Source organism: Bombus fervidus, chromosome 17, assembly GCF_041682495.2.
Source record: "Bombus fervidus isolate BK054 chromosome 17, iyBomFerv1, whole genome shotgun sequence".
NCBI classification, from domain to species: Eukaryota; Metazoa; Arthropoda; class Insecta; order Hymenoptera; family Apidae; genus Bombus; species Bombus fervidus.
The window spans coordinates 4,355,525-4,381,236 of NC_091533.1; the positions used below are offsets into that span (position 1 = coordinate 4,355,525).

General features: G+C 31.3%; 6 protein-coding genes across 10 annotated transcripts; 4 read left to right on the forward strand and 2 right to left on the reverse strand.

The window, feature by feature from the left end:
- Positions 1 to 1,448: 1,448 nt before the first annotated feature.
- Positions 1,449 to 4,897, forward strand: Ate1 (arginyltransferase 1). 2 transcript variants are annotated; one of them, XM_072020083.1, is made up of 8 exons: positions 1,449 to 1,746; positions 1,978 to 2,104; positions 2,227 to 2,360; positions 2,435 to 2,865; positions 3,126 to 3,287; positions 3,967 to 4,139; positions 4,212 to 4,473; positions 4,555 to 4,897. In XM_072020083.1, the coding sequence occupies exons 1-8, from the start codon at positions 1,650 to 1,652 to the stop codon at positions 4,705 to 4,707; spliced, it is 1,539 nt and encodes a 512-aa protein (XP_071876184.1). In that variant the 5' UTR covers positions 1,449 to 1,649; the 3' UTR covers positions 4,708 to 4,897. The 2 variants fall into 2 exon arrangements, with proteins under 2 accessions (XP_071876184.1, XP_071876185.1); XM_072020084.1 differs by lacking the exon at positions 3,126 to 3,287 and adding an exon at positions 3,594 to 3,749 and having other exon boundaries at positions 1,451 to 1,746.
- Positions 4,898 to 5,172: 275 nt separating this feature from the next.
- Positions 5,173 to 14,530, reverse strand: LOC139996043 (sialin). Of its 3 annotated transcripts, none has more exons than XM_072020080.1 (5): positions 14,052 to 14,530; positions 7,354 to 8,197; positions 6,881 to 7,200; positions 6,572 to 6,816; positions 5,173 to 5,637 (listed from the first exon to the last, which is right to left on the reverse strand). In XM_072020080.1, exons 1-5 carry the CDS (start codon positions 14,101 to 14,103, stop codon positions 5,488 to 5,490), a joined length of 1,611 nt encoding a protein of 536 aa, XP_071876181.1. In that variant the 5' UTR covers positions 14,104 to 14,530; the 3' UTR covers positions 5,173 to 5,487. The 3 variants fall into 3 exon arrangements, with proteins under 3 accessions (XP_071876181.1, XP_071876182.1, XP_071876180.1); XM_072020081.1 differs by lacking the exon at positions 14,052 to 14,530 and adding an exon at positions 9,679 to 9,882; XM_072020079.1 differs by lacking the exon at positions 14,052 to 14,530 and adding an exon at positions 8,400 to 8,502.
- Positions 13,077 to 18,428, forward strand: Hacl (2-hydroxyacyl-CoA lyase). 2 transcript variants are annotated; one of them, XM_072020076.1, is made up of 12 exons: positions 13,077 to 13,239; positions 14,736 to 14,877; positions 15,057 to 15,141; positions 15,604 to 15,785; positions 15,858 to 16,034; positions 16,135 to 16,376; positions 16,441 to 16,626; positions 17,347 to 17,422; positions 17,507 to 17,744; positions 17,815 to 17,922; positions 18,006 to 18,129; positions 18,201 to 18,428. In XM_072020076.1, exons 1-12 carry the CDS (start codon positions 13,195 to 13,197, stop codon positions 18,294 to 18,296), a joined length of 1,701 nt encoding a protein of 566 aa, XP_071876177.1. In that variant the 5' UTR covers positions 13,077 to 13,194; the 3' UTR covers positions 18,297 to 18,428. The 2 variants fall into 2 exon arrangements, with proteins under 2 accessions (XP_071876177.1, XP_071876179.1); XM_072020078.1 differs by lacking the exon at positions 15,057 to 15,141 and having other exon boundaries at positions 13,080 to 13,239.
- On the reverse strand, positions 18,131 to 19,283 carry LOC141445923 (uncharacterized). The gene is made up of 2 exons (XM_074112126.1): positions 18,807 to 19,283; positions 18,131 to 18,644 (listed from the first exon to the last, which is right to left on the reverse strand). The coding sequence occupies exons 1-2, from the start codon at positions 18,881 to 18,883 to the stop codon at positions 18,413 to 18,415; spliced, it is 309 nt and encodes a 102-aa protein (XP_073968227.1). The 5' UTR covers positions 18,884 to 19,283; the 3' UTR covers positions 18,131 to 18,412.
- Positions 19,284 to 19,413: 130 nt separating this feature from the next.
- Faf2 (Fas-associated factor 2) lies at positions 19,414 to 23,503 on the forward strand. Its single transcript, XM_072020085.2, has 8 exons — positions 19,414 to 19,780; positions 19,869 to 19,949; positions 20,290 to 20,515; positions 20,593 to 20,779; positions 20,854 to 21,027; positions 21,127 to 21,222; positions 21,308 to 21,620; positions 21,695 to 23,503. Exons 1-8 carry the CDS (start codon positions 19,718 to 19,720, stop codon positions 21,857 to 21,859), a joined length of 1,305 nt encoding a protein of 434 aa, XP_071876186.1. The 5' UTR covers positions 19,414 to 19,717; the 3' UTR covers positions 21,860 to 23,503.
- A 153-nt stretch (positions 23,504 to 23,656) lies between these two features.
- On the forward strand, positions 23,657 to 25,507 carry LOC139996051 (uncharacterized). The gene is made up of 4 exons (XM_072020093.1): positions 23,657 to 24,550; positions 24,617 to 24,939; positions 25,042 to 25,282; positions 25,376 to 25,507. Exons 1-4 carry the CDS (start codon positions 24,480 to 24,482, stop codon positions 25,437 to 25,439), a joined length of 699 nt encoding a protein of 232 aa, XP_071876194.1. The 5' UTR covers positions 23,657 to 24,479; the 3' UTR covers positions 25,440 to 25,507.
- The last annotated feature ends 205 nt before the right edge of the window (positions 25,508 to 25,712 follow it).

The following is a 25,712-nucleotide window of genomic DNA, read 5'->3' on the forward strand; positions in this document are numbered from 1 at the left end:
TCTTTGAACTTCAGAACGAATTTGCGGGACGCAATTTATGCATTTGGGAGGCGAAGAGAAAGGTTTATTTTCGTAAATTTGTCAGAAGTTTGAGTATTCCGTGGAGGATAGATACATTCAAACAAGATAGGATCCGATGCCATCATTGTAATTACGGGGTGAGTTCTGTGAAATAATACTATTCGACGTGCTCGATCCGAAGGTTTGTTCCCATTGACGTCAGCCGTTGATTCTGGAAACGACGAATCCCCGCGCTTCGAAAACTTAGTGGGGGGATGGGGGTGGGGTGGGGGGTGGGGGGGCATACGCGTCGCGAGGAAATGATTCGTGGGAGGGGAACATGGATGTATTCAGGGACGTTGTACGAATATCAGGATCAAAATAATTTATTCGTAGATAATAATTGTAGGTAATAAATTACTACTATATCTGTTACCTGCTTTTATTAGCAATAATAAGTTGAGCTTTAAGTCATTGTCATTATATTTTAATTCTCGTACGAATAATTATTGAAATCCTTAACTTATTAAGCTTTGAGCTATTGTTACATGTATTTGTGGAGACTTACAACTTGCAGGAGATTATTCCGTTTCATCTTAAGACAGGAATTAAAATTGTAAAATATTAAAACAGAAATTTACTATTTTTAATATCAAGAAATGAACTTAGATGTTTTTCGTATTATTTGCTATGAAGATAATTGTTAGAGATTGAAGAAATTTAAAGAGTTTTAATAAAATAATAAATTTCAACTACATGATAGATGAATGTGTGACACTGGATACAATAGTATAAATCCATGATGGGACAGGTATTTCAGATTGTTGATACTACCCTGTGAGGTGGAAACTGTAACCAGCAGCTTGAAGGGGGGTATCCCGAAGGAATAGATCGATGTTTCACTCTGTGTAGTAAGAGATGCCTGTTGCTGTAAAAGAGACATAGTTTCATTCATGAACATGGTAAAATGTATACGCATTATACCATTTTAGATCTTTGCGATAATTAAAAATTATTTTAATTGCTGATTAATTTAAAAAATCAATATGATGTTATTATATTTTTATTGAAAGATTTCTGTATTTTTAATGAGTGATAGTTATACAATAATTATTTATTAATTTACTAGAAATAATCATATTATTTGTGTTTTCCAATATTAGTATTCTAGCTTCTCAATTATTTCCACGTCGAGTTATTAACTTTCAAGCTTTATTTTATTATAAATACAGTTACATTAGAAGATACATATGCGTAATATTTATCCTAAATTGTATCTTGCAATTTTATATTTATAGATACTAGGTACTAAAGGGTGAATTTTTTTTTAAAGGGTGAATTTAAGTTTATACAACACATTTTTATTGATTTCACATTCAAGAACATTTGAATGAGAAATATAAACAGAGGAAATATTTCATTTCACATTGCAAAGTTTGCATTTCAATAACATTATTCAAAAATGACAAGATGGCTGTGACAATACCGCTTTCTGTTTAGTAGATTGGGTTTTTAAATACGTGATGGTGTCAATTTTATTAATATAAATATATATGTTGAGTAATAAATAAGTGGATTGCACGATCTTTGTTGATAATTAATTCATCGTAATCAATGCAATAATAAAACGAGTGAATAAAGAGCAAAATATGGCAAGACAATCGTACAGTATTGTTGAGTATTATGGTGAACAGGACGGATATAAATGTGGTTATTGTAAAAGCCCAAACACAAATTTCAGTCATGGCAAGTATCAAAGCATACAGCAAATATCAATTATGAATTTTTATTTTAAATTATTTTACTTATATATACAGAATTTCATACTTTTATTAATAGGTTATGTAGTCTCAATGATTATTTCATACATGTATAATTTTTGTTCTTGTCGTGCTAAGTTTCATTTATTAATGCGTCAATGTTATTTGAATAATATGTCTTGTATTGCATCTTTATCTTAATTGTAGTACACTTTAGGTATGGGCACACATAGATTGACTGTTCAAGATTACCAAGCTCTAGTAGATAGAGGTTGGAGAAGGTGTGGTTCTTATTGTTACAAATCTACTATGGATCAAACATGTTGCCCAATGTATACAATTAAGTAAGATTAAAACTTCTAAAATGTTTTAAAAACGAATTTCCTATCTATTAAAAAATATGTACATGTGTATATTATTACAAATTATATTACAAATTTTTCATATATCTAAATATTTATAATAGATGTGAAGCATTACAATTTAAAATTTCTAAATCACAAAAAAAGGTTTTGAAAAGAATGGCAAAGTTTTTAAGAAATGAATTACATAAAGATGATACTATGGATACGTACAATGGAGATTTTCGTGATAACATTGGTAAAGATTTAATATGTTAAATTATTATTTAATATGCACTTTAACATGTGATTTTATGAAATCATTTTTCATAGATATTGAAGAAATTCCTAATCACAGTAAGCACTTTTTAAAAGTTGACAAAGATATTTCTGATATGAATGTGAAATTTATTAATGATGAAGTTAATGTAAGGTTACATCCTAGCACATCAAATAAAGAACAGAAAAAGCGTCATCTAGAAAATAAAAAACATAATTCTGAAAGTGTACCTGCTGCATCAAGTTATAACAATGATTCTCATAGTGCACCTCAAAGTCTACAATCCGTAGAAATGAATCCTACTCGGATACCTTGTATGAAAGCAAAGCTTTTACGTAAACAACGAAAACAAAACAAATTAATGACACAAGGAAAAACACAGGAAGAAATAGAAGCTATTTTCAAAGAAAATAAACAAGAAAACCAGGCTAAAAGTTTAGAGCAAATATTTGATGAAGTTTATAATGGAACCAACAGATTAGAGGTAGATACACATTTATTCCATCAAGTTCAGTAAATGTTGCATGCAAATGGTTTCTATAAATGTTGGTCCTCTTTTCTCCAATTTATTGAATATTTAAAAAGTAGGTAGGGGAATATTGAAAAATACTCGAATGATGTTTTTACTATCTCATACTTTTTTAACTGTTCAGTTTAGTTACAGTTATTTCCTTGTTAGTTCATTGTTAGTTCAATTTTGTAATTATTTTGATAAAGTTTTGTAAAATTTACGACTTTTATTAGCTGAAACTAGTTAGAACTTCACCAATGTGCTCTGGATATTTAAGTACCTCGAAACAATCTTATGAGGTATATAAAAAATATCAAACAACAATACATGGAGTTCTAGCAGAAAAGGTTACAGAGATGCAATATATGGGATTTCTTGTGAACTCACCTTTACAGGTAATTTTGCAATTTCTATAATTTCCTGCTGAGCTATCTTAGAGCTTTACTTGTTAAAGAAGGATTATTATAATTTTTTTATTTTCATTTACATAATATCGTACATAATTATTGTTAAAGTAGATAGTTATACAACAGTATTACAGGTTAGATATTAGATATTAATTAAGAAATATGTGTATAAAATACTGTTTTGAAAATTGAATAATTGAAACAATGCTTAATTGGAGCAAAGTGGACCACCTTTAAATGTGTATTCTATACATAGTGTTCATCGAATATTATTCGCATGTTTAAATTTATCAGATGAAATTGGTGAGAACAATGTCGGATGAGTTTATTAAAACGCTTAAAATAAGCGCAAACCTGTTTAAAAAATATCAAATGACTATTCATGGTGAAACAGAAAAGGAGTCAGATGATAAATCATTCTTCAACTTTCTTGTAAAAAGCTCTTTACAGGTATACTTCGTATTCAGGTTGCTATCTCAATCTGATTTTATAATCTAATCTTATATGACATAAAAAGAAATATTTGTTCATGTTGTTCGTTAATATATTAAAATGTTTAACAAAATTATGTATGATATTTTTACAATCCTTTTTATTAAATATTGCTTAAAAATTTCATTGCTTTGGCTAAAGAATATATACAAATAAGGAGTTTATAATTTTGAAGCCATGGACACCGGATGATGGACCACCAAGTGGATATGGTTCTTTTCATGAACAATATTGGTTAGATAATGAATTAATTGCAGTTGGTGTGATAGATATTTTACCATCTTGCGTTTCAAGTGTTTACTTTTTCTATGATCCGGCTTATTCTCATCTTTCACTTGGCACATTTAGGTTGGTACATTTGGCACATTTTGATATTTAAATTATCTCCAATAAGTTGTTAACTTTCTGTATTCTATTTAGTTCACTTCGAGAAGTTTATTTAACAAGACAATTAAATAAAGTTGCAAAAGATCTGAAATATTACTACATGGGATTCTACATACATTCATGTCCTAAAATGCGATACAAGGCACGAATGAGGCCATCAAAACTATTATGTCCTGAAACTTACGCGTGGTTTGATATTGAACCGTGTTTATTAAAATTAGATAAAGAAAAATATAGCAGACTGAATGATGATATTGATGCTATTAACGAGGATAATATAGTTGATATTCGTAAGGTAACAAACGACGTTGTTTTCATATTTATTTTATTTAAACTGTTTAATTTATTGCAATTAGTAAATGTCATTTGTCTCCAGGTATTAATTTTGTACCAGCAAATTGCGATGCCGTATGAAATCTATAAAAAGCAAGCTCAAACCATCACGCAAGATGAAGAAGACGAGATTAAAGAATATACTAGTTTAGTTGGCATGAAGTGTGCACAGAGATTGTTGCTTTATCGCTGTTAAAGTATGCAAAAAGTTTTAACTTATTTATGAAAACAATCGTGTATTTTATCAAAAGACGAATTGGAATCTTATTATGGATATTAGTAAGTGAAATTAATAAAATTAATAGCTTCAAATAAAGTATTTGTGATGATAAGTATGTAGTAAATTAATAAATTCTTATCAAATAAAAGCGATTCTTTTCATGCTATGCATACGCTCTACAATATTTACTTCCTTTTCCTCTTATTTTGCAATATCAAATAAAAAATGAATTACTCTTATTCTCTCTCTTAGCTAATGTACAAAGCACTAAGACACTAAATTGAATATAAATATTGTAAGTTTCGTATGCAGTCCTTCAATTTCATGCATAAATACTTTATTTTTATGTGTAAATATAGTCGTTTCATTATATTGATATGAAATATTTTTCATTGAGATGGCAGAAGTGAATAATAAGAAATATCGTACGAATTTATTTAATAACGAAACATTTAATAACAATTCTTATATCATATAAAAAATGAAGTTTCACTTGGTATATAAAATTCGTCAGTTGAAATTCTAATAAAAATTTTGCATTATAGCTATATCATTGACCAATTTATAAAATATTTACAATATTCTTCGGCCCACGATAATTTGTTCTAGTTGTTAACGTTTCATAAATATCGTAAAATGGAATTCTAGTTTTTATAGATGTGAAGTTGAAAATACATCTTAATACTTGTTTTTGATCACATTCGCGTTCACATCAAGACATTCAATATTAATAAAAATGTAAAAGTCAGAATTTAATTAGTTTCTGCCGCGCTCCGCATCCGGTTGAGTTCGAATCTCGTTCCAGCTTTGGATATTTCCACTTCCTCCCAACAGAAAGATAATCATACAAATTATGCACACGCCCGAACCAATCCAGAATAACGTTTGCCATCTGTCAATAGGATTCTAAAAGAAAAAGGCAATTGTGTATAAAATCAAGATAATTCTCTACAGGATGAAAACATTCATAAATTAATAAAAATAACAGATATTATATAGACAAATTTATATAAGCGTAAGCGTTAACATATACTATATGTAGTGTACATAAATTTGGAATACACATACCGATACACCTGCACATCTTTGTTAAGAGTGATGAAAATAGCAAAATGTTATACTGCAGTATGGATGAATCAGCTAGCGATGCGTCTTATAGGTACTTTTCGTACTATAAATTCGAAAATATAGAGACGACTAGTACCTACGAGGCGACATCACGAGTATTTGGATGCATGTGAGGATTAGTTTGGCAAAGCCTTCTGGTTTGACTTATGCAATTTCCTACACTGTATATCTTACTGATATTGACACATTAATTAATACTTTATGCACATGTATGATGCGAAAATTACAGAATATGTACTTGGAATTATATGTTACATATCTAATAACATGTTAATTATTTAAACGGTAGAGAAATGAATTGCAAAAGTAGGATAAGGTAAGAATAAAGCTTGTTTTAGCTAAGAGAAATCCTAAATCGATCATAGTAAAATTTTATGTATTGTTAAAGTGTTTCATTTTGAATGCATCGCAGACACGATTCCTCAGTACTGCCCGTACTATGAATTACGCAACATAGTACATGGTTGGACTGAGGTTTCGAATATGCCAAGAGCACCTGTTGCCCGTCAACAACTCGGCTGTAACAAGATATTCATCGCTCTATTATGACGACACACGAGCAAATAAAATTTATGTAATATATACAAATAATTCAACGTGTAATTTCTCAGGAAAATCGTCAACTGCTGCGAAAAAGCGACAAGCAGATGCAAAGTAAAGCTAGCAAAAAATACATACCAAGCCACAGTAAGTGACATAGAAAGCTACTTACTCCGTATTTTCCAGCTATTTCCTCTACCATAGGAGAAATAATCATGCCAGAAGCGCAACCAACTGTGTTCATGATACCGTATATAAAGCCGGCGAAATTCGGCGATAGATCTTGATTGTTGGACAAATTAGAGATACTCGCTGCTCCATTGAAACCTAATGCCAGCACGAGAAAAACGTTCGCGAGAACCAAGTCACATCCAACGTAGCCGACTAGAATGAGGAAGATGCCTGGCAAAAAATGGGCTGCAGCAAAAGAAAAGGAACTGTCATATCTGTTCTTGATGAAAATCGAAATTAGATTACTTACAGAAGAACGTGGCGCCTTTACGTATTATGGTAACAGAGACTATTTCCTTCCGCTTGAGCGTATCACCGGCCCAGCTGAAGAAAAATCCGAACAACATCCTGCAAGCCCAAGGCAGACTAGCAGCGATACCTCCTTTCGTCAATTCGAATCCTAGAGCTTTCGTTAGGTAAAGCATCATGGCATTCTGGTAGAAGAATAAAAGAAACAAATTCCCGAAGTGGCAGCAGACTAAACTGAGGAAAGGTATCGAGGTAAATATTTCCTTGACTGGAGTTTCCTTCAGTGAAGGTTTTTCTTTCCTCACTGTGCCTGCTTGCGAACTGAAAAATTTACAGAACAATTTATATATATATATATATACACACACATAACAATAAGTTATGTAATCAACCAATGGCAAACTTTTTATCAACAAATAAAAACAAATAACAAAAAGAATATTATTCAAATGGTATTAGTTCAACTATACTTACCTTTGAATGTATTCCTTTTCTTCGTCTGAGATACCAGGATGCTCTGTAGGAGTATCGTATGTAACTATAGCCCAGAAGAATATCCAAATCATCATTAGTAGCGATGGAATGTACCATCCGTTCTCCCAGTGTATATTTTCTGCAATACCAGCTATCATAGGATACGTTAAGATGGTACCGAATGTACCGCCGAGTAAAGACCAAACGAAACGGGCCTTCTCGTTCGGCGGTGCCCATTGTGCAACCAAACTATGACAGGCTGGAAAAGTTACTCCACCAGTAACACCGATGATTATTCTTGAGAAAAGAAGAACTCCCCAGTGAAACTGTGCAAGAATCGGGCTAATCAGCGACACTACAGCGGCTACTATGGATGTCCACAAGATCGACTGCTTAGGACCCCATTTGACAGCCATCAAGCCACCGATGAAGTTACCAGGAACATTTCCGTAACTGTATGCAGCAATCAGTTGACCGCGAATCTCAGGCTTCCAGTCGAAAGGTAGGCCATTGAATAGTTCTATGGGACTGTCTATCGGGCGAACATTTCGTTCGTCATTATTCCTGCGTACACGAATATTGTGTGCCATAGGATCCACTGCATTTTGTGTAGCTTCTATCCTCTCTGATAGGATGTAGTCTTCCAGATAGGCGCCCGGATCCAACCAAAATATCGCGCGGCGAACTCGAGACTGCTCGGCTCTGCAGACACCCTCGGTTACGTTACCCGGTAGAGCTTTGATCATTGGTACGGCGAGGATCGGCATTTGCAGACGGCACATGTAATTGGTCCAACAGGCCGTGAACATCATTATGCAGATCAGAACTCGTGTCGGAATCCATTCTGCAACAAATACGAAGGTCGGTGATGATAGGTTTCAAGTATTTGGATTTTGAAAAGTCTTTCCAAGTCCAAAACTGCTATAATTCCTATTTCTTAGTTATTTCGTTTAGGAAAATGATTATTTCCGACAAAATGTTTGCAATCTACGCAATAATTTATTAGGTTCAAATAATCTTTCTCGCCTTCGCGATTTTTCACTCACTTAAAGAGGTCCAAAATGCAGAGTCAGGATTATTAAAAAATCCGGGTATACCGGCTACCCTTTCTTGGATAGATCTGATGATAAACATTTGGATTCGAAGAAAATTGAAAAAAAAAAATGTAGCAATATATCTTATGATTGATTAATGAAGTGAATTAATGAAGAGAATTTGACGGATTGCCATGCCAACTATCTATGATTGCTCGATGTTTAGCAATGAATTTGACATTTGTTTTTTAATAAAAAAAAAAACTGCTTATTTCGCGTGTACGTAACTTTAATATGTTCAATCATATTGCTACATTGATCTTGTATTTACTTTATATTTGTGTATTATCAAGATCTAAAGGAAATTAATTTGATATAAAAATATAAATTAGAAACATTCTAATTTTAAAATGGAATTTTTAAATTAAAAAATTTTAATCCAGCATAGATCAATCGATCGAAGTTTTTACGCGGAGAATGGACACAATATTGCGTTCTATTAAAAACTTCTCCAAGTAATTGTCGTTACTGCTAGTTAGTACATACATATAGTCGTATTTCAAAGAAAGTTCTCGACCACTTTCTAAACATTCCGCCGAGTATTTACAAACTATCGTTACCGTATGCTGTTATTTACAAAATTGAAACTGCTCCTGTTACAGATTCTACTTCCGTTTCGTGTACTATTCCGATGAAAGTTTCCTTTGGATGCTCGAATCAGCTTACCAATCGATTTCCATGTGAAATCAGTATCCAATGATAATGAGAAAAAAAAAAAAAAAACGAAAAGAAAAGAAAAGAAAAGAAAAAGAAAAAGAAATAATACTGAACAATATCGATGATCTTTATACACTATTAATCTTTTCGACGTTCGATGATCCAGAGATCGATCGATATGGAGTTTAAAATTAAAAAAAAAAAAAATGTTTGATTAAATGGATAGTGTTACAACAAACGATGGAGATTTTTCAAAGGAAAATTAAGTGTCCTAAGTAAGCAATCTAAGTGATTGTAAGAAGGTTAAATAACGGACATGATTCGAAAACTGTGCCGACAAGAGTGGAATTTGTGTTGAACACGTACAAGAAGTTTCGACATTCGTCGAATATCAAACTTCGTACTGCCGGTAGTAACATAGTTTGAAAACGGAAAACCGCCTTTCATCGAAGACTGAGAAAAATAAAGAAGAGGAAACCGATTGCCGATCGAACTATCTGATCGTTTCTCGAAATTTAGTTTAAATTGGAAAGTAAATAGACGAATGAAATAGGAAAATACGTGTTTTACTCACGTGGGAAAAACTTCTCGTAATACTGTTTGTACATTCTGCGACTTCAGCAGAGGAATTTACGACACGCACCAACTAACGCGATACTCGAGACACGCTTCCTCAGGACATCGTTTGTGAAAGACGTGGAAGCAAAACAGAGGACAAAACGATGCTTACGAAAACTAGCATTCAAACACGACACACATCGGAAACTGCCGAAGGAGTAACTGGATGACATCGGTTATCCAGCCAGCTTATTTAAGTAGTCAGCAGGTAAAAGTAAGTGGGGGAGCCAGGTATATACATCCCTTCCATAGAAAGATAGGAAAGGGCACCGAAATTTGGGGATCGACCCTCGCCACCCCTGCAGACCTGCAACTGACCATTCTGTCACATTACACAGGCACCCAAAAGCTTTGAAGAATATTTTTAACTGAAAATTTTTCAAATATTTCTTATTTCAACATCCTTTTTTTTCTTTTTTTTAAATTAGTTTCCGTTAAAACTACCTTATATTTGTAACGAATGATTGTTACGTTCAATTGTATTGAATTGTAAAAATCGGCCAGTTATCCTATTGCGGTTTGTGCCGTTGCAGCAAAATTCTAATTTAACGTATTTTTACTTGTGTTAAAACAATCTGATAAAAATTTACGAAATAAGCGTTCTTTGTTTGGATTATAAATATTTTGCATTTACATAAACAAGACCGAACAAAACGTAAATGCTCATTCGTTTTTTTTCGTCGCGTGTTCCTCGCGCGACTCTGATTTGACATCATGAAACAAGGCTTCCTTAATTTTCAATAATTTACCATTTTACGTAATTCCGCGGTCTGCAGATTGCACCACGAATTTGTGCGCTGGCTACGGAATTTCTGTGTCGGTTTCTTTTCTAATATAGCGTTACCGCATTTTTTCACCGGACGAACGAATAAAGGTTGATTTATACTATACGGCACAAACCGTCACGTAACAGCAACGTCACGTATCGGTTAGTGACGGATAGCGTGTGCAGTTTTGTTTAAAACACATGTTTCAATGTTTTGTCGTACCGGTGCCGATCCTATTTCGTACGTAACGAAATTGGAACAAATCCGCTACGATAAACAGTCTTATCTTAATATTCACGATGTCGTTGTCGGTGTCGTAATCGTGCCGTTTCTATTTGCCAAAATGTTAAACGGCGATTTATTTTGTTGATGATACATTTTGTTTTACAGGAATGTCACGGTCGAATTTCATCGTTGTTCCAAATGAAACACGTCGATTCGAATTACCGCGCGTGCTTAAAATATTCGCGGCACGTTAACTCGACTGGTGTTATGCAAAAGATCATTGTGTTGGATAGCCACCGATAAACTTTCGCCCATCGGTAGCGGGCTATTGATAACACGCCCTGTTGCTACCGTTTTAAACTGCGATTTTTATTGAAAGAAGATGCTATGAATGAGTAGCATAGTCTGATAAAAAGGAAGGAGGAAATTGAAAATATTAAATCGAATAAAAGCTGATTGTTGATTGGTAGACAGGTTGATCTTAAATTTATAGAAAAAATTAAAATAAGACGTTGTGGGAATGGAGAGTACGAATACTTTTTTTTTTTTTTTTTTAGACTAAATTCTTTGTTTAACGTAAATATTTGTAATCATGTTATATTTTTAATTACGAGTATAATTAAAATGTGCTTCTGCTTATATCACGGTAAACAGCGGAAACAATTAAACTATATGCTCGTATATTGCATCGATTAATGGTAGTTGTTCGGTTTTAAATAAAATTTGATCTTAAATTTAGATAAAAAAATATGTGATGTTCTGGTAGGATCATTACGTAATCCACGTGGGAAATTTCCATTTATTGCTATTGAAATGAACACTAGAGCTCCATCTCTCCTTTTTTTTAATTTTAGTTAATCATCCGTATAAATTTAAACATTTATAGAAAAGGTTTTAACTGTAAATTAAATAATCATACAATGTACCGTAGTTCCAGAGAAGAAACATGATTTATTCATTAAAATATTCCACGCTTAAAATATACAAAGCGTCTTTGGTAGGACGCAAACTACTTTCTAAAAATCGCATGGACAACTCTGTTCTATAAAAAATAAGTATACATTTTAACCGTTAATTTACCGAATGTCCAGCTGGACAAATTGTAAAGTACAAATTAAATAATAAAAGAAAAAAAAGAAAAAAAAGGAAAAAAGGAAAAAAAGAAAAAAAAGGAAAAAAAAGAAAAAAAAGGAAAAAAAGCATTTTAACCGGTAGGTCGTATTATCCGCTGGGACTATTCTGTACCCTTTGACATATTGTGTATTTCTTAGCAAAATTCTTCGACTCAAGTAAATCTACGGTTCCGTGTACAGAAGTGTTCAATGGACCTATGTTACCTGTAGGATAATTTCAAGGTTCAGATAAGGTTAACAGTAGGTAAAATATTCGTCGTTTCTAAAATGGTGACTATAGACAAGATTTTTAGTCGATATTTCTACTATACCTAAATAAATTTTTCACGCAATATTCAAAATTAATTTTTAAATTTTATATAAAAATAAGAGTCCATATAATGCATAGTTATATCTGGAATCGCCTGTGGACGAAGATGTTAGTAACTCGCGACACAATACCGTAACAAATCATGGATTTTCGTTACAGTACATTTTTCAAGGGCTAGGCATTGACAATAAGGCAACTCGGAAATAAAGGAAACGGTGAAAGTTTTTGAATAGGAAAACGTCTTGCAGACCTTGAACGGTCGTGTTTCAGGTACCCTGCAAGAGATAATTTGGAGACCCGTTATCCTTTTCGCACTAAGCTCCGTTCAAGATACGTGCTTTTAAATAAAGAGACAGCAGTCCGAGAAACGAGCAGTGCCGCCCAAACAACGGCGTACATTCAATGTTACAGTAAAATTAACTTTCCTTTTGTTTAATAAAAAAAATCCAGTTTTCTAACTTTTTATTTATTTTTATTTATTTATTTTAATTTTATTACTTTTTCTAAAATTCATATTTGGATAAATAGATAAGTGTTAATTCATATCAATTCTGTCGTTTATAAAAAACAAGTTTGTTATTTTTCTTGAAGGACGCGTGCGACTTTAAAACTAACGGCCATGACCTTGAACCCATTAGCAATTAAAGGAAATGATTGCTAGGAATGATTATAGGCGTTCCGTTTTTCAAACAATCTCTACATGGTAAATTTAATGTTTAAGTATATAAATACTTACAAACAGACTGATGGTAATTTCGAAATTATTCTTATCAAAAAAAATTGACACTGACGTGGTGTTTATAAGTTAACAATATAAGTGCCGAATAGGTACCCAGAAAATTGTCTACCGAAGGTTCGTTAAAATTAAAAATTAAAATAAAAGAAAATTGAATTTTATCTTCTTTTTAATAGTTATAAAATTCATCGACGTGTCGATAATGGGTACAAAGTACATCGCCGGATTTGTCAGTTGCTTGGAATTGTGGTAACGAATAACATCGTATTGTGCGAATTATATCGATAGAATCGATTTGAAAATGAAGAACGGAAATCAAATAACCGCGGAAGCTTTAAAAGAACAAGTATGTAATCAGATTTCCTTTATGTTTCTCTTGTCCCTTCTGCTTTTCTCTTTCTTTCTTTTTTTTTTTTTTCTTTTTTTAAGTTGTTGTCATAATGACATTTAAGGTTATGAAATGTATTCATATACTAGTGTTATAAACATTATCCTTATAGTCACCTAGACAAATTGTATTTGCAATATCATAATTAGAATTATGATCGAGTTGCGAATTAGTCGTCATAAATTACAAACCAGATTTATAAAAATTCCATTGCAACATTCATATCAGATGATAAAACGATCATCACTTATGACATATATGAATGCAATAAACTGACAAATGACATTATCGTGTAACATTATCAGACTGTTTTTCTTTAAAAATCTTTTTTTTAATAAATGCAATCAGTTGGTCGAATTTTAATTAGAAAATTCAAGGGAAGTGTACTTTAATTAAAAAGTCTCTTAAAATATGTTTCTGTTAAAATATGTTAAAAATTTTGATTTTAATTAAAATTAAAAAGTTTCTTAAAGTATGTCTTCTTTTTGTTTTGTTTTGTTTTGTTTTGTTTTGTTTTGTTTTGAAGATTAAACTAATTAAGTTCAATTGGAAATTTCCCAGAGGCCTATGACTTGTACCTCACAAAATGTACTATGACCTTTTTAAATTGTACAATCTAAATACATATAACTTATGTTACAGGCAACGTTTACGAATAATCTATTTCTGAAGATATTTTATATTTATTTCGTAACATAAACTTACAAAGTTGATCAAATTTTGTCTTATAAATCATTATGATTGTTACGACTTCATAAATAGCTACTTACGTTTCTTCACTCGTGATATAAGCGGAACTCGCTCTTCACCATGACAGAACATTTCCCTTCCGTTCCAATTAACTTTTAATTTAATTGTATTCCAATTACTTTCCCAATTGATTGTTGTATAATAAAAAAAAATATATATATATATATATAATGCAGTAAAATACAAATTACGTTGTTTTTAAAGAATCATGAACAAAATTCGAACCTTTATTTCAACAAAACACTTATACAAGAAATTTATCATTCCGCTGCAACGCGCAAAACATTCTTGATAACGAATACACATACAAGCAAAACACTTATGTAAAAACTTCCGAACCTTTGAATTTGTACTCGCTTTACCATTTAAATTTGTATAACTAGTCATCATCAAGATAACTATTTATCATCCTTGTTCTTAGTATACAAAGTACAAAAAGTGTAATTAACTTATCCATTGTACTCTTAGTTTCTTCAGGAAAGCTTATCGTCTTTTAGCTGATTTCTGATTCATCGTGTATCAACCTGATAACGTTGTCAGAAGTATACACATATTATACATACATATTCTAAAATGACATCATACTAATTACTCTATACAATATATTAAAACTATAAAAAGTATTTTATTAAATTTTTCATTTTGGAAATACTACGCACTTTCCTTTTTTCTTTTGTTTTTTTTTTTTTTTTTTTGTTTAACAGGGTGTCGAGTATGCTTTCGGTATAATGGGACATCCTGTAATTGAGCTAGCACTATCCATACAGATGGCGGGTATTCAATATCTTGGATTTAGAAATGAACAAGCTGCATGCTATGCTGCGCAAGCTTACGGATATTTAACGAGTAAGCGCGAAAAAATGTGAATAATTAGTATAAAATAGAAACAGAGCATAACATAAAATGTAAACCCCAGCATAGGAATCGAAAGATGTAATTAAAATTCATTATAGCCTATAACAATCTTTTTTTATACTTGCATGAATATCGCGAGGTCCTTGTATTAATTAGATTAGTCTGATTAGGGAAACCAGCCGTCGTACTGTGCGTTTCTGGACCAGGATTGCTTCATGTTATCGGTGGTATGGCGAACGCTCAAATAAATTGCTGGTGAGTCTTACTCAAGTTTTCTTTATTGCATATAATGTAACATGGTTCGTATTATAAAAATTTGTAATCAAAAGTGCGTGTCCTAGCTGAAGGCAATCACAGAGTTAATATATCTTCTGTAGGAAATTCATTAGCGCAATATGTTGCAACGATTTAGAACTTTATATTGTTGTCAGATTACAACTAATGCATTTCTGTGATATACAAATCTTTCATTTCGTAAAAAAAAATACTAATCTTACATGAAATGTCTATAGTCGATTACGTAACCAGTTTCGCATTAATTGTGCAATATTATTAAAGAAAACACATACTATATAAGTTAGATTATGATTATGTAAAGCGTGCCGTATAAGAACCATGTTAAAAGGTGCAAAAACGTTGGAAAATAATTTTTAATTTTTTGCTATGCTACTATTAGTACATATTATCGTAATTTACACGTTATAAATTCTTAAACAGGCCGCTCATAGTACTTGCTGGATCATGTGCTCAAGATCATGAGGGCGTCGGGGGTTTTCAGGAATGGCCACAGGTAGAATCCAGTAAACCCTATTGTAAATATGCTGGCCGGCCGCCGTCTGCAGCGTTAATACCGCTTCACGTGGAAAAGGCCGTCCGACTTTCTACCTACGGTCGACCAGGTACATTCACTGCATACTATTTTTAGCAAACATATAAAATATTGCACGGCCCTACGTTATGAATATTTGTAGGTGCTACGTACCTGGATTTACCAGCTACTTTATTAATTCAATCAATCGACGAAGAAAACATTTATAAAGTTGCATCATGTCCACCACCGCCACTAGTATTTCCCGATCAACGATTAATCCAACAAGCAGCTAATTTGCTTATGAGAGCAAGGAAACCATTGTTGATTATAGGAAAAGGTAATTGATAATACAATATTATTAAAAGAGCTATTAATCCTAAGAGAATACACAAATATAAAATTTCCGATGAATATATAATTGCAAAATTGTATTGTAGGAGCAGCCTATGGAAGAGCAGAGAATGAAGTCCGTAGTATGGTATATTTAACCGGTATTCCTTTCCTTCCGATGCCGATGGGAAAAGGAGTCGTTCCAGACACGAATGAACGATGCGTTTCTAGTGCTAGAACATTTGCATTGCAACAAAGCGATGTCATTTTATTACTAGGTGCTAGATTAAATTGGATGTTACACTTTGGCAAGCCACCTCGTTTCCAGCCTGATGTTAAAGTGATACAGGTATTGCAATTTTTGTTTTTATGAAATAATTCTTGTGAACAAAAATTCAGTGTTCATATTTTAGGTCGATTTGTGTCCAGAGGAACTGCACAATTCTGTTCCTTCCGCAATCGCAATTCAATCTGATATATCTACAGCTGTAGATAGTCTTGTTACCATTTTGAAAGAACGTAAATGGTTTGTTGAAGAAAATAATCCATGGTGGAAAGATTTACTAGCCAAATCAAATAAAAATAGAGCAATGATTCAAGTAAGCATCATGTATTAACACGTTCGTCGCCCAGCGTGATTCGGCTAAGTTTCCTGCGGGGCCCAGAAATCCGACCGCCGATACGCAGAACGTAAATACAGCGACAAGTAGGAATTCATCGTTTATGACTTTCGATTCGGTTGTTTATCGCCTTCGATTCATTGTAAAGAAAAGATTATTTATTTCTGAAATGGAGAAAGCGACAAGCTTTCCAGCTAGAGTATTCCGAGGGATCTCGTGGCAGATATCTCGGATCTTTCATTTAGTCGAGAAGCATACTTGTGAGACGGACATCGGTGATTTTTTCCTCCTCAAAATGTTCGGTAAACAACGTGAAAATATATTTGAAAGTGAGGAGAATAGCGATGACGGAGTCTATAACTATTTTTCAAAGTGCCCAAAATCACCCCAAATGTGTTTGGAATGTTTTAACAAATACCATACGATATAGGATAATATATAATATATTATCTAGAATATAAATTAATAAAAAGTATGGTATAATGTGTTTTTAATATTTTTATGTTGTATATCCTATATATAATATCGTATATTTAATTAACTCGAATAAGAAGAGCGTCACCATACTTTGGTGACGGGGCCCCCACGGAAGTATACCCGTCGCATAGATATGTGCGACGTGACCACGAACCTGTTAATATTAGTTTGAGAAATAACATATTTTCTTTTTATTATTAATATTTCTTGCTTATTTTACAGAAAATGTCAATGGATGTTTCGGTACCGTTAAATTATTATGCCGTTTTTAAACATATTCAAGATATAATTCCATCTGGTTAGTAACATTTCTCATTTAAACGATATTTTATAATGATAATTATGGAAATAAATAATACAAATATTTAGTTTCTTCTTGTAGATTGTATTATTTGCTCAGAAGGAGCTAATACAATGGACATAGGAAAAACGATTTTATTAAATAATCAACCCCGTCACAGACTAGATGCTGCCACCTTTGGTACAATGGGCGTCGGTTTGGGGTTTGCTATAGCAGCCGCCCTTTACTGTAAAAAAAATGCTCCCACAAAAAGAGTTATTTGTGTAGAAGGAGACAGTGCATTTGGGTTTTCTGGCATGGAAATTGAAACAATGTTTAGGTAGATAACTGAGATTACCAAATATTAAGATTATAAAAGTTAATTTTCTTAGTAATTTTCAATATTTTAGATATAAACTACCTATTATTGTCATCATTATAAATAATAATGGTATTTATAATGGTCTGGATAATGAAACATTTAGACAAATACAAGCTTCGGGAGAACCAACACAGGTGTAAGTCCTTTTTTTTTTGGTATTGCAGATGCATTCATAAAAATTGACAAAATTACCCATATATTTACATATATGACTTTTAGAATACCGCCAAATTCTTTAACATCAGAAACACATTATGAAAAAATGTTAGAGATGTTTGGTCGCAAAGGTCATTTCTGCACCACTGTACAAGATATACAACGTACACTCAGAATATGCCTTCAAGTAAATATAATTTGTATTTTTCATTTAATTCTTATAACAGTCAGTAGCTTTAATGAATAAATTTCTTATAGGTCAATGATTCTCCTAGCTTGATAAACATTATGATTAATCCCCAGGCTGATCGTAAACAACAAAAGTTCAATTGGTTGACAGAATCAAAGCTCTAACAATGAAAAGCAGGTAAAGGTAAAAAAAATATGGATTTTGTACTTGTTTCTATACTCTTTGTATAAGACAATTTGTAAATATAAATATACAAAGTGTTTACTAAAAATAATAAAGATCACATATTATTTAAACATGCAAATATTTTTTCTTGGAAAGCAGCAGAAGATATAATATCCCTTAAGTTAAATTGAGATTCATTTTCACTTTTCTCATTACTTAAAATATTCTCAACATTTATGCCCATATCTTGGGCTACTACAGTTAATGTTTTATTTGCATCAACCACAGCTGTGTGAAGTTGTCCGTCTTTTTTTACGAGGTCATTAATTATGTTCAACTCATTTTTTCTGAAAAACAAAAGAAAACTGTATCATTTATTTTTGTTTATTGAATGAATGAGATTATTTTCTAGAATATCTTTGCATGCCAATTTTTTGCTAATTACAGACATAATTTATAACAGGATATAAAAAAAAAAAAACTAAATTTCATATTTATTTGAAGCTTACATTTTTAATGTTATTTCGTTAAGAGATATCAGAGTCTTTTGAATTTCAACTTTAGTATCAATATCACCACTATCCATTTGAACACATCAAAATTGTATACAAATTTAAAACAACTGATTTATGATATAAATTCCAATGTAACAAAATAATGGATTATAAGATATAATACATTATGGAAATTTTAAACATATGTATATAGAGTATACAATAAATAGTACAATATAACCAGTGATTATCAATTCTGATAGTCAAATATAACTGACTTAAAATTTAACTTTAAGACCACGCTTAAGACATAAGAAACGCGTTCAAGATCTTGTCGAGTACTACTTCTTCATTGGTTATCTTTGTACTTTAGATATACGTTAAGAAACTTTAATTTGTCAACAATACATGGATAGATGTTTATATAAAAAATTACATTAGAATATATTAAATTATTATTATTAATATTTTTGCAAAATATACGATAAGTTAATTACGGTACACAGTATTGGTTGCTAGCTGAAATAACACTCTACCAATGGTAACACAGAAAGAGTGTTGACTGTCGTTTCACCAATGCATGCAGCTGACGTCACTTAAAATCGTGTCGCATGAAATAGAACCTTGAAACTGTAAATTATCGTAAAAAAAAAGTCATGACACCGAAAACATTGAGTATAGAACAGAGCGACGAGACAAAACGTGTCGTAATGATAATGAATAGAGGTCCATAAACTGGAGACCGTGTACACTAGAGGTTAATCTTTCTCGGTATCACACTCCAAATGCTTGCGCAGTTTGATCGTAATTTTGTTCGAGTGTCTGGTTTTTCTATTAGCTGATGAATTTAGAATCATTCTGTGGAATCGCATAGCTGAACGATCGTCAAGGATTTTCTAGTCTTTTGAGGACAAAATAACATTGATATGGCAGATTTCGCTTTAAACGGATTTAGTAGTGATCAGACTGAGAAGATCCTGCAGTTTCAGGTGATTCATTGTATTACATGCTGCACCATACAATTTTAAATTCATTTTCTGCTATCATTATAGAGTAACAACATTGAGATGATTTCAGGATTTGACAGGTATCGAGGATCTATCAATTTGCAGAGACGTCTTACAGAGGCATAATTGGAATTTAGAGGTTGCAGTTCAGGTGAATTTATGTTGCTGTGTATTCTTTAAATATCTTTGACTGCAGCAAAAAGTTTTATACTTTTATAAATATAAGATTGCATAAAGAAATTGACACATAAATTCGATTGTTTTGTAAAAATTACAAAGAAACTGTATTCTTATATCACATATGGGTCAATTGTGTAATAGAAGTATTTATGATATCTTAAGGATTGATGAAAATCCTTAAATAATTTTATATATTTATCTTGTTCATCTGAATATTTTGATGTTTATTAATTATTCTCTTAATTATTGACACAAATAGATTTAAGCATAAATTGTGTTATAACTAAAATGTTCTTGTTCTTTTTATTTAGGAACAACTAAATTTGTATGAAGGAAGACCATCAATGTATGCACAGGATTCAAGATCAAGACCACCACAAGTTGTTGATGATAGCAGTTCTAGAATATATTTTCATTATTCTGGAAGTCCTAATGGCAGGGGTAGTTATTTATGGTATATCTTTTCATTGTGTTATCAAAGGGTCATTAGCATCCTACAACTACTTCTGTCAATATTTAGAAGAAATGTCAGACCTGGTACGTTGTATTTTTATAATAATTAATTTTAAAAAAAGATTCTACAAGAAAAATTAACATATTGATTGCATTTCAAGTATCTTCTGATCCTGTGGAAGATGTGATTAATTTCATTCGATCTTATGAGGAATCTTATGGTAACAGTCATCCTGTTTTTTATCAAGGCTCTTACAGCCAAGCTCTTTCCGATGCAAAACAAGAATTAAGGTTTTTGTTAGTATATTTGCATAAAGATGAAGCACAAAATGTTGATCAGTGGTGCAGGTAATTTTATAAATCATACACTAATTGCTGAAAATTTTGTAGAAAAGTAAATAACAGAATTAAATCTTTAACAGGAACACATTAGGTAATGTAGAAGTTGTTCAATACGTAAATACACACACCTTATTTTGGGCATGTAATGTGAAATCAGGTGAAGGTTATAAAGTAGCAGAAGCTCTTAAATCTGGCTCTTATCCTTTCCTGGCTATTATTGTTTTAAGAGATAATAGAATGACGATAGTTGGTCGGTATGTAAAATAATTTGCATATGTATATATCTTAATCTTTCATGTATAATTCTTAAAATAATGAATGTAACAATGCCGAAAATTATATTTATTTTACAGGATGGAAGGTACACCATCACCTTCTGAATTAATATCTCGATTACAAACATTTATAGATCACAACGAAATTAATTTAATACAAGCTCGTCAAGAAAGGTAGAAAAAATATAAATATCTGTAAAATTAAGCTAAAATTTTAATTTTATTTAGGTGAAACATTGTTTAATCTATCTTACTATAGGGCGGAGCGTAGTGCGGCGCAATCTTTACGTCAACAACAAGATCAAGCATATGAGGAATCGCTACGTGCGGATCAAGAGAAGGATCGGAGGAGAGAAGAGGAACGAAGAGCACGCGAGGAACGAGAGGCTAGAGAAAAAGAACAACTAAATGCACAAGAAATGGAAATTCAACGTATTCGCCGCGAGAAAGAACTTACAGTTTGTAAAGTGCCCCTCGAGCCAGAGCCTACTGATCCTAATGCATGTCATCTTCAAATTAAGCTTGGAGAAAGGACAATGAAAAGACGTTTTCTAATGTCCGACACGTTAGAAGTGTGTTATTTATTTTTTAACTTTTTCTTTGTTGCCTAATTTCAATGTTTTAAACAAATTATTTTCTTTTCTAGGATGTATATCATTGGATATTTAGTCAGCCGGATTCTCCAGTGAGTTTTGAAATAACTACTAGTTTCCCGAAGAGAATTTTATATCCGTGTAGAGAAATTTTAACATTATCAGACGCTGAATTAACACACAGAGAAGTTCTCCATGTTAATGATTTAGATGATTAACCTCTATTGATATTTCAGTACTGCATTCTTTGTGTTTAAGTATCATTCCAAGGAAAAAATGATACTGTCGTAAGAGACATTTATCAAAAGATAATTATATATATATATAATGTGCGTGTGTGTATGTGTGTGTGTATGTATATATATATATATATATATATATATATATATATATATATATATATACACATTTGATACATTTGAGTATTTTATGTGAAGCGTACACTTGTATCAGGAATGCAGTTTTACAGCAGACTTAAAAAATATATTGGAAAAAAAATCAAAGAATGGTTAATTATGCTGTATTTTCTGCATAGAACTATCGTATCAACTATGAGTACATTTATCATGTACTACGAACAAATACGCTCCCTAAAGTACACATTGAATTGAAAACAACAGATCTTGTTGTAAAAGCTAAAAAAGCAATTTATATATATATATCTACGGTATAGATATATACGGTATATATATATAATATGACACTTCACAAAAGCTGTACACCAAACATTTATTATATTTGTCTTAATACATTTTAGCTTAAATCTTTTAATAAGCTGACTAAGAAATGTAAGTAATTTATAAAATAAAAGAACAAACCATGTAAATATTATAGTTAAAGCGCAGATTTAATACATATGTATATATACTTCACAATTTTATGAAAGTTGAAGTTACATTATTATAATATTGCATTGTTTTAAATCTGTACTTTAAGTATAATTGATAAAACAGTTTCTAGCAAGTGTGGTTCCTTTTGCATTTTACCGTCTCCGCAATTTTGGTCAGTCTTATTAAAAATGCTATTAGATACGATGAAAAAACGCAATAGATTTATTGATCACATTAAATTCTACTCAATACAAGTTTCTGTATCAGAAAAAAGAAAAGAAGTTAAGGGAAAATAGTTTATCTTAGATTAGAAAGTAACCGTATTCTCTTTTTCATCACAATTTTATGAGTGTACACGCAACGGTAGCTTTTTTTTCTTCGTATTAAGAGATGTCTTTCTCTCTTCTATGACTAAAGACTAAATTAAATGTTATTTTACATATTTTAAAGAATATCTTAAGAAAAATTGCTTGTTATCGTAAGTTCAAATACTTTTGTTGCTTTACTTGTGGGTTGTAAGGAAATTGTTTAGCATGTGTTATTGGTTTATAAATGTTGGGATATTGGAAATCAAATATCTATAATTTTTAAAGTATTCGTTTGAAATGTTCGCGAATTAATTATTTTTTATGCTGTGCTTTTTTCTGTAAAGAAACAACCGAACAAAAACAAACATACGACTTTGTATTGCTCCTTCTAAATGTTCTATAAAAGAATATACAATATTCAAGAGCAATCTATAGCATTTACACATACATAAATATACACACATATATATATACATATGCATATATAAATCATTTGATAAAATGAATACAACAATTTGTGCAATGCATCAGATTGTTAATCATTAAATGTAAACTTTTGTATACACATTTTGTGATCTAGTTTTGATACGTCTTTATTTTCCTTTAGATACTCTTCTGTATATACGTAAATGACAGACCATATAATCCCAGCTAGTGTCTGATGCTGGATATTGCTGTTTCTTTGTTACTATGCAATGCTTAAATAAACATGTTTGAGAATATATATTTTTCGTTTGTGGACATTTTATTACGTAGTTTATTGCATTTTTAATATTATTATTAAGTATTTAAAACACCCCAACTATTTTAATTGAATATTATGTATTTGTATAATATACCTATTTATGTCAATATCAAGCATCAGATGTAGATACATTTGCTGAATAAAATGTAATTGAGTGGTTACTTGGAACAAATAATTAAAATAAATATGTTGCAAATAGCTTCATAATAAAATAAAAAAATTTTTACAGTATGAAAAGATACAAGGGCTAAGACTGTATAAGAAAATATGTAATTATATATAAGTTTACAAATACTAATTTCCAACGTATTTGAATGTATCTACATATGTATATGATAGTATACAAAAATATTTCGTTATCTTTAATATATTTTCGAACATATTAAATTCTAATTTCATTGTTGTTTTTTCTAAGATAAATACTTCGAAAATGGTTGATAATACAGTTGAACAATTTGCTAGACAATTTTTATAGATACCAGAACTTCCATATCATTATTTTGCATAAAATATGGAATAATCGTATCATGAAAAAGGGACAAAAAATAAAAAATAGGAATGATGTCTTTATGAATACGATATTTCAGAGGAGTTTCTTCATTTGTGAATATTGTGAATTTTGAATGTGAATAAATTTAACTATGATAAAATGCGAATTCGTTAAATATCCTAAGGATTTAGATGATTTTTGGATTAAATTTCCTGCTGAATCACATCCTGTAATTAAAAACAATTAATTAACAGGTAAATTCATTTGGCATCTATAGAAACTTTTTGCGTTGCTTCTTCATTGCTACAATACTAGGAAGAAATAATGTAACTTTTGCTTTGTTATCTTGTTTTGGATTCATGCAATAGATCTTAGTAGGCTAAATCGAGCGTCTTTTGCCGAAAACTATAGTCAATTGACAAAATGATCCACTGAAGCGTCACACTTCTTATAAACATATTAAAAATGTTTATTTATTTAGTAGCTCCAGTGGCTACGTTAGTTTTTATTTTTGGACTCTTGTACATCAAGCGCTTGTAAGTGAAATTACTGTGAATTGCATTTCAAGTAACTTTTTCTAATCAAATGTGTTTCTAATTTAGAGATAATTGGTTTCGATCATCGATACGATGTTCGTTGACCTCGTATAATGGATTGATATACAGAACCGCGATCCAAGCGTCATTAAATAATAGAGATTCGGAAAGCAATTTGACAAGTGAAAGTCCTATGGCTGTAGTTAGTGATAGAGATGGAGTAGAGTATGACGAATTATTGGCACAGAAAACAGTAGTTAACAATAATGAAAGATTACCGGATGCCTTTTTGGAAGAAGTTGGAAACAGGTCGAAGAACTTGAATCCACCACGGTATTCTTTTGAAGATATAGTATCAGAGGAAAGGAACAAAGATCTTGGATTACCTGGTATAACGAATATTGAATTCTTTATATATATATATATATATATAATAAATAAATAAATAAAGAGAGAAAAAAGTAATTGACAGAATTATTCATATTTTATAGTCAAAACACATCAATTAGAAGTAACGTATAATAATATTACACGAACGAGCAAACAAGAAGGGAAGGAGAATATATTAGAAACGTTGAAGAGTTCCGTTGAAAAGTCCAACTATCCGTCTTCTCGGTTAAATAAACAAATATATAATCTGATCTTGAAAGAAGGTCAGAAGGAGTATGAAGCGAGACAGAAATTACTCAACAGCGATAATAACAAGTTCAATGAACCGTTACCGACTGAAATGTGAGATATTCATATTAATACAGTTGCGATTTATTATTTAGTGTGTTAATGACGAAGTCATTAATAAACGAATTTTCACAATTTTGTTCATAGAAAGGAATACCTTCCATCGTCGTCGGAAAAAAAAGCTGGATTGAAAGATAACATCGATAAATGATCTAAATTTAACAATTAAATGTTAAAATGTAATACGCGTCAAAAATAAAATTATGCCATAGAAAAATATGCAATTTTATTACTATTTTTATAAAAAAATTAATATTTTCATTTGTTTCCCGGTTTTGAGCATAATTGGCGTAAATCGGGAAAAAGAATCTGTCACAATCATTTGTGAATCGATCAAGGTTCCCAAATAAAACAGGAACACAGAATAATAAGAAAGAGCCAAGTTTAGTAACAGGAACGTAGGGTAATGAAGGTCATAGACAAC